This window comes from Diachasma alloeum, unplaced genomic scaffold (genome assembly GCF_001412515.2).
Source record: "Diachasma alloeum isolate Michigan unplaced genomic scaffold, Dall2.0 Dall_scaffold_00284, whole genome shotgun sequence".
NCBI classification, from domain to species: Eukaryota; Metazoa; Arthropoda; class Insecta; order Hymenoptera; family Braconidae; genus Diachasma; species Diachasma alloeum.
The window spans coordinates 1,382,441-1,398,028 of NW_021680423.1; the positions used below are offsets into that span (position 1 = coordinate 1,382,441).

Here is a 15,588-nt window from a genome sequence, read left to right on the forward strand (position 1 = left end):
TCGAACATTTTCAGGAGTGGGAGAAAGGATAAATAAACACCAAGAGAACTGATGGAATCGCTGGCGTTGATTGTAATTTGTAATTATGGAAGGATCTTAGTAATGAGTTACTACTGAGAAATACTACGTTCGTTCACTACTATACTGTGCTCATAATAATAACATTTCCACTATCCACCTGTGTAAGAAATTCATTCTTCGAAGAGTCTCGTTACTCTATCGTAAAGAGTTCTGGAATTCGAACGTATAGTGCCACCTCCCTCCCCTTTACCAGACAAGTCGACGGAAAAATTCGAACGATCAACAGAATAAAATCATCAGACGGATAATGGAACCATCAGTATGAGACCATTCTACACGATGCACAGAAATTTAGGAGTTTAGATTTTCTATTTTCAGAGAAGAATTTTTTTTTTATCTTTTTAGTCTATACTTTTTTTTGTGGAATTATTTCTAGATCGTCAACTCGAGATATCTATAGTTGAAGACCTTGTACAAGCCGCACTACTATTTATAAATGTTTTTTTCAGGTAAATAAAGAATTCTAAGCTCAATGTTTCGCATTCACTGTAACAATACTACTTCAACTAGTCTTCGCAACTCTGAGGAAAATAATAAATCGATGACGTAGAAATGTCTGAAGCTATTTACATAATTCAGGCTAGGTTTCGTATTGATTCTCAAAATTTCTATGAATCGTAAGATGAAGAGCGATGAGAGTTGTCAAGCACTGAGTATTAAAATAAGCATAAGAAATCCAGAGAGGTGGAAATGACGCTTGGAAAATGTAGAGCTACTGTATCAGTTCTTGTTAACGCGCTTTGTTGAATGGATCTGATTTTTCTATTACCTTTCATTAAATTCGTCAGACTCAATATTCGTGAAAATGAGTCATCAAACTGATTGAACTTTAGTTCTGTTTAAGTCCAATGAATTATTTTCAGTGAATTTTGAGGAGATAGTGATTCGGGAATATGAAAAAAGATCTGTAATCAGGCGAAATGCAGCGTGTGTTGAGCTTGCAAGCAGCTCGAAGTTTCGGCGAGTCAACCGAATTTGTGACAAAACGCATGTGTTTTTCGTTTTTGTTCTCTATTGGATTTTTGTGCCTCCTTTGTGGGTTTTTGATTGGGAGGTTTGCGGCACAGAGGGCTGTTGATATCAGAGCTGAAAGGGAACAAAAAGCGGTGGCTGGCAATGGCCTTGAGAGTGGTGAGCAACTGCAGCAGCGGATTATTCAAGAGCTTGAGACGAGAGGGTTCGATGGACCTACAGACCTCACGTAAAATATCAAGTTTTTCATTAAATCAAAAAATCCGGGTTGCAATTTCGCGCCTATATAATTGTCGCCACATACCTGTTTCACTTGCTCCAAAACATCATTATAAATCTGTGTTAACCGTCGAGTCTTGAATAATCATCGACCACTCATCCACTGTTTGTTTGATAGACTCTGTATATAATTGTTATATTCTTCTGTTGCTATTTCTGTTAATGAAATCCACGAACCACGTAGTTGAATATTAATTTGTTGTTAATTCCGTTTTGTTTTTTATGAAGGGAAGGCCGCAGTGAAAGTTGAAAGTTGACGAAAGGCAATATGTAAGCTCTTTGAAAATTTTAATTTTTCGATTTTTTTGCTCAGAATTAGTGGAGACAATCATATTTTAGTATGATGCAAAGTGTTGTATTGACCAGCTGATCAATTAAAACCATACGATTGACTGACCCTCCCCCCCCTTCCCCCACCATCACAGGGGAAGACATATAAGGACAACCCCCAAACATCGGAGCTCAGAATCGGAGCTCATAGCCCTGAAGATGCAGACTGCAATGTTTGCGAAACGTCGGCGCACTGCTGAAACCAAACGCGGCATCCATCCGGAAGCCAATAATGTCATTAATAATGGCCGCGAAGCCTCAAAACTAATACATGGGACATTCCATGTCAACTCAGCCTCCCCGGATTTTTTTTTGTCTACGAAAAATAATTTGATTACCGCATTTCGAACTACTATATATAGACAGTATTCCTGCCAAATTTCATTGCCTCATGATTTTTTGTTTCTGAGATAATGACTACCAAACTTTAAATTTTCAAAAATTCATAACTTTTGAATGGCGCATCCGATTCGAACAAATAAAAGAAAATTTTTGTTTTCGTTCATACTTTCATGAAAAAAATACTCCATAGGCGTGAAGAAGCTTCTACACCTATTTTTCGATGAATTTTTACGTTTTTATTTTTTTTCGGCTCCAGGGCCGTCCGGTATTCGACTGGAATATTTTTTTTCTGATAGAGGACGTCCATATATGATGTAAAAAAAATACGCCAACATGGGAGAGACAACCAGTGCACCGGAGAAAATTTTTGTTTCTTAAATTTTCGTGTTTTTCTGCTTTCTAGGGGAGCTGCCTCGTCTTTATTAAGAAATTGATATTTCAATCCATACCTTTGATGAATATGAGTTAGGAAAGAGATTCATCACGATAGAAAAGAGAAACAATTTTCGAGTTTTTTCGCTATCTATGAGAGCTCTCAAAAGAAACAAACGTGTCAATCAATATTTTTTGCTCATAACGATGAAAAGGAAAGCCATCATGAAAGAGACAAGCAGTACACCAGAAAAATGTGATTTCTTCGCAATTTTCTTTTTTTTTCTCCTTTTCTCTTTTCCTTCTTCTTTTCAATCTTTTTTTTGCTTCTTTCACCTTTCAATCGACAGTTTTCCCTTCTGCTAGATGGGAGGGATTATCAACAACATTATAGACCTCTTTCGAAAGACAAAGTACTCCTCCAAAGAGTTGCGAAACATGGAAAAACAAGTTTTATTTTACTGTAACGACCTTTTTACATTTTTACAATAAGAGGCTATTATTGACCGTCTCCAACTACCACTTGCCCAATTGCACTGATTTACTATATGTACATCTATTCATCACGATTACTGTTTTCTAAGTGCTTTCCGTTTTGTTGCTGTTGTTTGGTTTCGTTTCGGAAAAACTTCTTGGTTTTCCGCAGCCGAATATCGTTTCATTAACAATTGCTCTCCCGGTTTTGAAATGAAACAATGGTGTTTTTGAATGGCTGGAATAGCTTTGGCACTATCAAATCTTTCCCTCAATTCAGTTCTTATATTCTCATGTTCATCCTTGGTGAAAAAAAACACATCAATTCCTTTGAAATTCTTTTTTGACCATCGAAACAAAGCATCTCGCGTCAGGATGGGTTCACCATGGACGATTTGCAAGCTTCTACGTCTCGCTTCTTTTTTGAAAATAGCACCCACACCGTCATAAGCTCCTTTACCGTGTGCGGTTGCATGGAAATGGGCCTCTGCATCTATTCCAAAATCAGTGTTGTGATGCAGAAGATTAGCCATTTGGTAACGATTCTTGTAATGCTGTGCAGCTCCATCGGTGACATAAATGATTCTCTCGACATCTTTGCAGTTATTCTTTACATGTTGTATTAGAATTTTCTGTACCAAGTAAACAGCTGCGGTATCGTGAGTAGTACTATCTGACAAAACAACTAAACTTCGATGCTGGATCTCGTTTCCTTCGCGATAGTAGTAAACAACGGGATGGACTGTACATTGGTCATTGTTATAGTGGAAGGATTGAGTAGCATCTTGAGCCACAAAGGCATAATTTGATGAGAAACCACAGTGCACTACTTCGCCGTTATTCAAATTCTCTTTTCGATCTTTAACAAAAGCTGATTGTTCTTTAGGCGCGATAAGTGTCAATTCTACGACTCCTTTGAAGACGATAGGTTGAGGATAATGACACTGGATTTCGAAGAGGCACATTACAGCTCCTAGGAGCATAGGTGCTTACCTACGCTCCGCGAAACGAAACGTACAGCGCCTCTAACGTCCTTTGTCGTAACTTACCGATAGTGTGGCGGACGGGAAAACACAAAAACGTGACTGAAAGTGTGAAAGAAATTAAAAATCGAAATGAATCGTATTATACCGGAAACTCAGGAGGAAATACTTTCTCTCGATATANGGACAATCACACGTATTTTTTCTCTCAAAAAAATCTCTGCTCAATTTTCTAATTTTTTTCAAATTCTTTTGGAGTAAGTGGGGCAAGGGGGTGAGCTATTGTATGATCCATCATATTTTCATATGTTTGGGATAAAAGTTCATGATTATTGTGATTTTTTTCCATTATTTTTTCTTTTGCTTATTTGGGTTTGACTGGATGGGGGGGGGGCTTCGCCCTCCACCCCCCCCCTTCCTCCGGGGGCTTCGCCCTCTGGACCCCACCTGCGCCTCCACCGCCGCCCTTGTCACGCCTTCGTAACGAAAAAAAGATTATGTCATTCGGCCGATGGCGTCGGATTGTGAGTCGTGCTGCAAACTTCACACTCCTCACAATCCTCCACCTATCATCCTCATGACAAAATCTACTATAATCGTTCGACAAGAAGATCGACGAAGTCATCCATCGCAAGCGTTTGTGTCTGCAAAGTACACCTGTCAGTGGTTTGCCACACGCGAAATTGCACAGTTTCGACAACAGAATCAGAAAGGAGCTTCTTCAATTCACATGAGAAGAGTTTCACCCCAGGGCAGTCGTTATATTCATCCAGATAACAGGCCGGGGTTGGATTTTTACACATCAGTTGTGTTAGACAATCTTTGTAATGGTTGAGTGGGCAGGGGGATGTTTAGTTAGAGTGACAATGTTGATGGCTTCGAGCATCAATTTGCAATTTTGATGATACGTGCAAACACATATGACGTGAGTACCATTTGCTCCCACCAGTACACATTGTTTTGGTCTCAGCTCAGCGAACTTACTGAAACCAACCAAAGCCTCTGGATGAGTATTTTTATACTTCCTATGAAGGTGTTTCAGATTTTCGAGTATCATTTGCTTTTGCTCTACTTTCTTCTCTCCATTGATTTTGACGGATACTTTATCTTTCATCCCTGGCATGACACGACTATTCTCTAGATAAAACTTATGTACTTTCTTGACCGTTTGTTTTGGAAGTGAATGGCCTGCGTTCACAATTGGTAAGGTAAATACTCCTTTGATTTCTCTCAATTTTTTCGCTCTTGACGCCATGTATCTCGTAATGCCAAATTCAGAAGCGATTTTCCGCTCGCTCCACGACTGTGGAGGAACCGTCAAGATTTGCAAGCACTCACCGTACTTTTCCAGATCATTGAATTTTTTCTTCAAACCATCCAGCATTTCTTCTAATTCTATTTCTCTCGAAGATCGATAGCGCTTTGATAAAGAAGGATCAGCGTCACTTTGGTCATCTTCCGCATCAGAATACATGGGGGAACTGGAGAATTCAGATACATTGTCCGCTTCTTCATCGATTGAAATGCCGGAATCGTCGAGATGGAAAGACCGACCTGATCTCAGAGAACTGTTCATCACATCTGGGCTTGGTTCGGGTGTTTCGGCTTGGGGCTTTGATATCTCGGGTGGGGTGTCCGAACATCGAAGATGTGTATCATGAAGATTCACCATTGAGACGGATGGAATCACATAATTCGGGGCCATCTTCCGGCACTGGCCACAGATTTTCGCAGACTTTGGTAGAAAGGGAAACTTCTTGTGTATTACCGAGGAAATGGGCCGCAAATCCAAACCATTGTGTCCCTTCTGACCAGGAATCCGCATCGGATTCACACACCTATCACTTCGCGGGATTCTATGAAATGCAAAATTATCAAATCCAATCCGAAATTATCCGGAAAATGAGGATTATTCCAATGAGTAACGTGAAAACTGCTTACCTCGATACAACAGACAGGAAAATGCAAATCGATTCGCAAGGAATTGTACAACGATGAAAACTCAATGAGGAAGTTGAAGTTTTCACTAAAACTAGAGCCTCAGGAAAAACTGATGATATTAAATCAATGAATTGATTCTTTTTGTTTTCTTTTCTCATTTGTTTGGTCATGATTAGGCGAACTTCCGATGATGATGACACAGTATAGCTCTCATAGAAAGCGAAAAGACGCAAAAATTTTGAAGAAATTTTTTTTCCCGACGCATTGTTTCTCTTTTCCATCGTGACGCATCTCTTTTCTAACTCATATTCATCAAAGGTATGGATTGAAATATCAATTTCTCAATAAAAACAAGGCAGCTCTTCTAGAAGGCGTAAAAACACGAAAATTTAGGAAACAAAAATTTTCTTCGGTACACTGGTTGTCTTTCCTACGATGGCGTATTTTTTTACATCAAATATGGACGTCCTCTATGAGAAAAAAAATATTCCAGTCGAATATCGGACGGCCCTAGAGCCGAAAAAAAAATGAAAACGTAAAAATTCATCGAAATTTAGATGTAGAAGCTTCTTCACGCCTATGGAATTTGTTTTCCTCAAAGTATGAACGAAAACAAACATTTTCTTTTTTTATTTGTTGGAATCGGATGCGCCATTCAAAAGTTATGAATTTTTGAAAATTTAAAGTTTGGTAGTCATTATCTCAGAAACAAAAAATCATGAGGCAATGAAATTTGGCAGGAATACTGTCTATATATAGTAGTTCGAAATGCGGCAATCAAATCATTTTTTCTAGACAAAAAAAAATCCGGGGTGGCTGAGTTGAGATGGAATGTCCCACATACCCGTTCATAAAAGTTTTCGAAATATTCCCGTTTTTTCATTAAAAAAAAACTATGCAAACACTGGCTTTTATAAAAATCGAGATATCAATCTTGAAATTTGGACAGAAAATATGTATAACCTCATACGAAGTATTCGAAACACTGGAATTTTGATAGCACCCATGGAGGTGGGTGCCATCAACCATTGGAAATTTTTGCTAGTAGTTAGTGTTGTAAAGCTGTAAACTTTTGTGATATTTCAGACCATTCGGAAGCCCGCCATCAATGTATTGATGGCGAAAAAAATAAAACACCACTCAGTAACATTCTCAGTGTTACATGACACGCTGACATATGCTCGCTGTCCCCTGCTTGTTTTGATCTTTCATTTTGCATAACTGCCACACTCATGTTCAAAAAAAAATTTTTTAATGTAGTTCTCTGGTGTATAATGGCCTTCAATGTACACCATACTAAAGTACAATGATCCCTACCAGTTCTGAGAAAAAAATCGATAAATTGGAATTTAAAAGAAAACTCACATATTTTTTTTGCCACTGTATTATATTGTGTGGAAACTAAAATTTAAGGGAATCCATCAAAAATCCTTGTAAGGGGACTATTTTGATAATTTTATGCCTATGCAGACAGATGCCGTCAATGCATAATAGAGACAAAAAACTTCTTGGCTCTGCATGTCTTTCGTATATCCAAGTAAGATAGCCCTCGGAATAAAATTTATTTGCCTAACCTATCTACTAACAACTCATTTGCGCGGTCGTTATATGAGACTTCCCGCCAAAGTGCGCGCAATCATTTTTTATATACATTTTTTCTTTAATAGGAAACAAATCGAATTCTCATTTGTGGCGGTTTACCGAAGTTTGGTCATTGTCAGACAATTGAGCACAAAGAATTCCAATACTCATCGGATTCACTAGGAAAGTCTATTGGACTTTAATTGCAATTGTATGATTTTTTCGTAGATCCTATTGAAAAATTGTTTTTTTTACATCTTTTGAAATGCATAGATATAAAATACATAGAAATAAAATATTCACGAGGAAAAAAAAATGAATTCTGATTTCGCTGTACAACTTATCCCATATACATAGACATTTCCTCCGGAATTTTCTCGGCAATAGTTCAAAGGTTCTAAAAATCAATAATTATGGAAATACTGTGAAGAATTTCCATAAAACTCGATAAAATTAGAAATCGTTATTTTTTTCTCAATTTAATAACGCCTTCACGTTTTTAAAGAAGAAAATCTATCCTCTATGTTCCTAATACTTCATAATCCCGAGTGAAAATTCCGCTCAGGCCACCTAAAGTTGGAACAAAAATGGATCCATCTGTAGTCAGGTTCGGCTGATCAGGTGAAACCTGATCAAAACCTGGTGAAAAACTGATCCAGTGTTTCTAAGGTCAGGCAGCCTGACACCACTTTGATCAGATTCAGATTTGGTCACCCTGATTTCAATTTGAGCAGAGTATTCTGAGATGAAGTTGATCAGATTTGAATTTTATCAGACGTCTGGAGGGTTAAACGTAGCACGGATCGGGCGTCTTAAGGATGTACTTACACCCTTTTCGCCAAAATTCACGTTTTTTGAGTTTTTCTGGTAAATTGTTGATCGGATTGATGTGAAAAAATATGCCGTTTTTGCGTTTTATCATTACTTAATGACTCACGAAATTTCATGATCGTGTAATCATTTTCCTGCGTTTCTTCTAAAACTTTTCAAAAACTCACAAAACTTTAGAAAAAATGCAGGAAAATGATTGTACTACCATGAAACTTTGTGAGCCAGTCAGTAATGATAAAACGCAAAAACAGTATATTATTTCGCGTCAATCCGATCAATAATTTGCCGGAAAAATGAAAAAAACGTAAATTTGGACCGAAAGGGTGTAGTACATCCTTAAGATTCAAAAGAGTCAGATATTTAAAGGTCAGAAGTCTCAGGGATCAAAGGTCTCAATGGTCAAAAGTGTCAGAGGGTCGAGCCTCGTAAGGGCCAGACATTTAAAGGATCAGGTGCATACCATTTCAAGGCTCAAATATCTTATTTGAAAGCTCAGGCAATATAAAGATTAGATGTTTCAAACATCAAATGTCTTAAGGTCAGACGTATGAAGGGTCAAATGTCTCAAATATTAGACTTCATAAGGGTCAGCTGTTTCACGGCTCAAACGTCTTAAGGATAAAAAATCAAAAGGATCGAATGTAAAGGGACAGATGGGCGGAGAGGAAGAACGACAGGGGGGGGGGGGTTGGATGAATTCACCCCTACTATCAGAAGTCTATCTAGAAATTGCTTATTGTCAGCAATAATAGAGGAATAATATTTGAACATGATACATGCAAACGAATGTCATATTGACAATATGAGATACATAATGCAAAATTAGGGCTGTACTCTAGTGATTAGGACGTAGGTTTAATAATGATAGGAGCCCGGGTTCGAAATCAGTCGTGGGCGGAATAATTTGCGATAACAAAATCGGCCTTTTCTGCGATAAATACTTTGCGGGGTGACCACTAAGGTCACAAACGATCGTAAAAATGATTTTTGCAAATTTAATTATTATTTTTGTTAAGGGTCAGTAATGAAATCAGTAATGAAACTGAACGCGTTCCTCCGGTCCGGACCCATAGGGCTTGATCAGCCCTGGCGCACCTGATCGAAATTTCCACTCGGGGGATTTTGCTTCTACATCCCATATTATGGCGGCTAGGGACGAGTAACGTTTATTGTAACTAACTGCCGAGATAGCATGCGATTTCATGAAAAAATGGAATATATCTTCAAAGAGTTAATTATTGGGTAGTCTAGAACTCGAATACTCTATCTATCAGACGCCATAGGAACCCATGTAAGTAGGTTGCGAGGCCTATCTCTCCTAAGGAGCTACTGTCGGGTGGGGAAAATGTGAACCTGTAGAAGTAGGTCCGCGACCTACGCCCCGCCCCCATTTGAGTTCCCAATAGTTGATTGAAAATTCATACAGATCACAACAATACGTTTCATTTTCTATTTTTCTTATTTTGTCAATTTTTTCATTGCAGGTTATATTTCGCCGAATTATCTTTATTTTCTTTTTCATATTTTTACTCTCACTTTCTTTCTCCAATGAAAATTGGATAGCAAGACATATACAGAATGTTAATGGTTAACAAAAAATTAGCTAATAGAATAACCGCCTGTACCGGCATGGATTTGCTGGGGGTTCCTATGCTAGTCCTATGTTTTATTGGAGTGCGAATGCGGCATAATGTAGAATCCACAGCCACATGCATGGGGTTGGATAGAGTGCCGAGCGGGACTCGAAGGCCGTAAAAAAAGCTCACGAGATAAGTTATAGAGATTCATGTGATCCTTTTGATCGTTATTTTGTCCCAAGAATGAGTTATTTTAAGACAATATATCTTTAGAGCTTTTGAATAGAACATTCCGCCACTTAAAAGAACCAACTATGTCCTCTTAAATCACTCGTCGCTTGTTCTGGAGATGATTATATAATTAACAAAGATTTCATATTTGACTTTTCGATCCTATTTTTCTCACTAAGACATCAAAATCATTCTTCCAATAATAAAAGAATATCAATTCATTCAATTTTCAGGAGGAGCATGAGAAACACTGCCCTGAGGAACGTGGAAACTATGTTTTCAGCTTTAGATTTCTTTTCGAAATTAGGGGTTACTGGCGGTTGTTTAACTGCAAAAGTTAATGGATCGCTTGAAACAGGTCATTATTATCAGCTGCACAATTAAATGCTTCAGATACTAAAACCAAATGAATATTACATTCCCAGACCGATACGTTGTTGTAACGACTGGAGGGGAAGAGAACATTGACATTGTTATCGAAGTAGTCGAGGAATTACATAAATCGACTTCTGATAATGACTGGAAGCCACGCAGGACTCTAATGTTCCTTTTATATGAGAATTCATTGAATGACTGTCTCCAACTCTTTTCTGATTACGAAAAATCAAAAATTGTGGCTCTGTTAGCTATTGATAAGACTGCAATTGATGGTAAGATCACTCTTCAATAAATTTTCTTCACTGAAACATGCATTCTTTATAATTATGCATTCGTTTTATTTTCCTAAATCTGAGACGGTATCGCAACGAAAACTTCCTCGAATGTTTTTTTTAAAATAATGCCATGATCATATTTAGCAAAAGGACCTTGTTAAAAATGGAGAATTCCGAAGATTTTCGAAATCCGAATTAAAGTTATTTTTTACTTTTTTCGAAAGAAATTCTGTAAATCATTTCTTCACTCACTGATTTGAAAACTATGATAAATCTTGGATTATTTTTATTGGGATTCATACTCACATTCTTGCTTCCCACAGGAAATGGCTACTTCGTTTCTTCTGGATCTGACATAGTCCAAACAACTGTTCTCAAATCCTTCGAAAATTACGCTGGACCGAAAACTTATGAGAATACGTACTTGCCTCGGTTGAAGCTCAACATCCCCCACTCTGTCATCACTTTCATGGTAAACGAAATTCCTCCAAAATAGTATATTTCGGTGCGTGCGTGACAAAGTATCGGAAACTTGTGCCACACTTCCATGAGACCAAGAATACTCGCTTCGCTCGGTTAGATCGCGGTTTTCGGGCCCAACGACATAAAATACTGTATGCCACACGGCAATAAAAGCATTATCTGGCGAATGTGGATTATAATCCGAGCCGGAGGCGATAATACTTTTATCGCCTGGTGGCATAATATACTATTTTGTCACACCTGCACGTTTGAACGCACATTATGTAGTCAGCTGCCGGAGCTACAATTGAGCCCGAACTCCCTTAGGAGTTTCTTATGGTCATCTGCGCATATGCCTGCGCATAACAACACGCTCGTTCACCACCAGCCGCAATTTTTGGGTACTAAAAATTATCTGGAGGTGCCAGATGTGTCTAAATGAAAAATTTGAATTTTTACCCGGGGCCAAAGTGTCAGATCTTGGATTTTTTCCGGGGGAAAGTGGACTTCCGCCAAAATAGAATTTTTTCGTCAAGTGAATGTTGATTCCGTATTTATTGGCCCCTCTAATGCTAATAAAACCCTCAGCGGGTTCAGAAATGTAGAAATGAAAATAATATATTGTGCCCCTAGGGAGTAAAAGTATTTTCTGACGAATGTGACGTTATAACCCGAACGGAAGGCGAGGCTTATAATCACATTCGTCAGAAAATACTTTCATGTCGTTGGGCCCGAGAAAACCGCGATTCTGACCTCGCTTCGCTCCGTTAGATCGCGGTTTTCGGGCCCAATGACATAAAATACCGTATGCCACACGGCGATAAAAGCATTATCTGGCGAATGTGATTATAATCCGAGCCGAAGGCGATAATACTTTTATCGCCTGATGACATAATATACTATTCTTCACCCGGGGCCAAAGTGTCAGACCTGAGATTTTTTCGGGGGAAAGTCGACTTTCGGCAAAATCGAATTTTTTTGCCGATTGAACATTGATTCCAATGATTTAAGCGACGGGCTATTCAAAACTCTCAAAAGTATGTGGAAAAAGTGAAAACTGAAAAAAAAATTTTTTCACCCAGAGCCAAAGGGTCAGATTTTCGGTTTTTCCAGATGACTCAAGCGCCGGGCTATCCAAAACTCTCAATAGTATTTGGAAAAAGTAAAAAAACCATTTTTTTTTCACCTGGGGCCAANTTATGGTCATCTGCGCATATGCCTGCGCATAACAACACGCTCGTTCACCACCAGCCGCAATTTTTGGGTACTAAAAATTATCTGGAGGTGCCAGATGTGTCTAAATGAAAAATTTGAATTTTTACCCGGGGCCAAAGTGTCAGATCTTGGATTTTTTCCGGGGGAAAGTGGACTTCCGCCAAAATAGAATTTTTTCGTCAAGTGAATGTTGATTCCGTATTTATTGGCCCCTCTAATGCTAATAAAACCCTCAGCGGGTTCAGAAATGTAGAAATGAAAATAATATATTGTGCCCCTAGGGAGTAAAAGTATTTTCTGACGAATGTGACGTTATAACCCGAACGGAAGGCGAGGCTTATAATCACATTCGTCAGAAAATACTTTCATGTCGTTGGGCCCGAGAAAACCGCGATTCTGACCTCGCTTCGCTCCGTTAGATCGCGGTTTTCGGGCCCAATGACATAAAATACCGTATGCCACACGGCGATAAAAGCATTATCTGGCGAATGTGATTATAATCCGAGCCGAAGGCGATAATACTTTTATCGCCTGATGACATAATATACTATTCTTCACCCGGGGCCAAAGTGTCAGACCTGAGATTTTTTCGGGGGAAAGTCGACTTTCGGCAAAATCGAATTTTTTTGCCGATTGAACATTGATTCCAATGATTTAAGCGACGGGCTATTCAAAACTCTCAAAAGTATGTGGAAAAAGTGAAAACTGAAAAAAAAATTTTTTCACCCAGAGCCAAAGGGTCAGATTTTCGGTTTTTCCAGATGACTCAAGCGCCGGGCTATCCAAAACTCTCAATAGTATTTGGAAAAAGTAAAAAAACAATTTTTTTTTCACCTGGGGCCAAAGTGTCAGACCTTGGATTTTTTCAGGGGGCAAGTCGACGTTCGGCAAAATCGAATTTTTCCGCCGAGTGAATGTTGATTCTGTATCTACTAACAATTCTGATGCTAATGAAACCCTCGAAAGGTTCCAGAAATGTTGAAATAAAAAATTTAAATTTTCACCCGTGGTCCAGGGACGGTGGGGGGGGGGTGTATCTTGCAATATTTGAATGCAAAATGTATGCGTCAGCCAGCGGAAAAAAATAAATTCTCGCNATTTTTTTTTCACCTGGGGCCAAAGTGTCAGACCTTGGATTTTTTCAGGGGGCAAGTCGACGTTCGGCAAAATCGAATTTTTCCGCCGAGTGAATGTTGATTCTGTATCTACTAACAATTCTGATGCTAATGAAATGAAAAATTTAAATTTTCACCCGTGGTCCAGGGACGGTGGGGGGGGGGTGTATCTTGCAATATTTGAATGCAAAATGTATGCGTCAGCCAGCGGAAAAAAATAAATTCTCGCCGATACCCAAAGAAATTGCAACATTTCTACCAATTGATAAAATCCAGAGATATACAGGTCACGCGTTTAGAAGAACTTCGGCGACATTGCTGGCTGATTCGAGTACTAGTACTACTATTTTAATGAAACATGGGGGCTGGAAATCGGCTACCATCGCTCAAGGTTATGTGGGAGAGTCTCTGGGAAATACGAGTCAAGTATTCCCCCGCGTCGCCAATCAATATATCCCCAGTACTTCGAGTACTGTAAACTCTACTGATCAAGTGCCCCTGAAGAGAATATTAACTGAAACTAATGGTAATACTCCACCTGCTGATAATATTAATAATAATGTATCCATGCTATCAAATTGCTCCTTACAAAACATGACAATCAATAATATCCGCACCCAAAAAGTAAATAATGCATCATAAGTCAAAATCGTAATCTCCTTTGAACGGAATATATTCTACATTTTATAAAGAATTAATAAAAAAGAACAGCACGATTTGTGTTCTTAATGTGCTACATTACTTGAATTTTTGCGCCTTCTCTTATTATCTAGATACTTCTACTACAGACTCCATCTGAGGGTCAACTAGAATACTCTCAGGTCACATTGCAACTGACAGTTTTCAATGTTTACATGATTTCATCAACTTCTATTCGTTAAATAATAGTGCGAAAAACTCGTGACAGGTGTGACAAAAAATAGTACATGCCACGCGGGAGTTTGCGATGACATTTTAACTCGGGGCCTTCGGCTCGGGCAACATAACCCCCTCGCCAAAAATCTCATCGCAAAATCGGGTTGAGGTCACGACGCCCAAATTNAGGTTGAGCGAACAATCCCCTGAAGAAATAGAATGAAGAGTTATCCAATCGTTGAATTGATCATATAATAACAATTTTTAATATAGAGTAAAATTCTCACATACATAGAGTTATACTGTTTGCATTCTATTGCAGAAAATTATTATATTCATAAGTTCAATGTTTTTACTCATTTACTATACTGAAAAATTCTTGAATCAATTACTATTTCTAACGTAATTTGATTATTCCCTCGGCGTCCATATGAAATCTCATCATGAGTAATTTAATTGATGTAGCTATTTCGAAAATACCTCGATAATTTTGGTCGTTCGTGGCTTGAAAATGCAATTCAGAATTATTGATGCGAAGGAAAGAATGCAACTAATACTATTTCATACCTCACTTACGCGCTCTTTAAAAAGTGGACAAATATATTTTACGTGAGAAATTTACAACCCCGAAAATATCATATTGAAAGGAAGCAGTAAATTGAATAGTCATATATCTGCCATAGCAAAATGCGTAAATTCAGATGGGTCCATATATGTCATGGTTAATTTAGATCCGATATAAATATTAAATCCTCGGAATTAAAATTTTCATAGATCACCATCAACACTAATATCTTTTTTATTGTTTGAAAGAATGCGTCATTCATACATGACGATGGGTTCTCCATTAGAGAATTTCCGTTTCAAATCTATGTAGATTTCTATACCCATGATTCATCAATATTAGTTATCTGTGAATATACTTGATACTATCAAGTTACTTCTGTGGATATGAAAAAAATTGGAATCCGTGATAGATTGGACTAGAATAACTGAGGATCAATTTTCACGTTTCCCGCCAGAACTGTTTAAAAAATTTTATGCCGAAATGGCATTTGGCCGAATTCTGTAGGTAATGTAGAGAATCTGGGTCGGTAAAACAGAAAATTTGTGGTCGGTAATTATTTGACCTTTAAAGCGCTATATACTTAGCAGATAGAAAAATTATTTTCATCACGCTGTGACGAAAAGTGAGCTTTTCGGCACGCTCCGCGTGCCTAAAATCCAATTTCCGCCACATTGTGATGAAAAATATTGTTCGTAACTCGTGAAAAAATGTTTTTTAGCTCGAGGG

At 38.2% G+C, this 15,588-nt stretch overlaps 1 protein-coding gene across 1 annotated transcript in view; it reads left to right on the forward strand.

The window, feature by feature from the left end:
- The first annotated feature begins 821 nt into the window (after positions 1-821).
- The window catches only part of LOC107038500, a 27,784-nt gene continuing 13,017 nt past the window's right edge, over positions 822-15,588 (forward strand). Inside the window, exons 1-4 of the mRNA XM_015257639.1 lie at positions 822-1,282; positions 10,228-10,352; positions 10,420-10,644; positions 10,971-11,119. Of these exons, the coding sequence (XP_015113125.1) occupies positions 1,002-1,282; positions 10,228-10,352; positions 10,420-10,644; positions 10,971-11,119 (780 nt within the window). The 5' untranslated portion in view covers positions 822-1,001. The remainder of the gene's footprint in view (positions 1,283-10,227; positions 10,353-10,419; positions 10,645-10,970; positions 11,120-15,588) is intronic.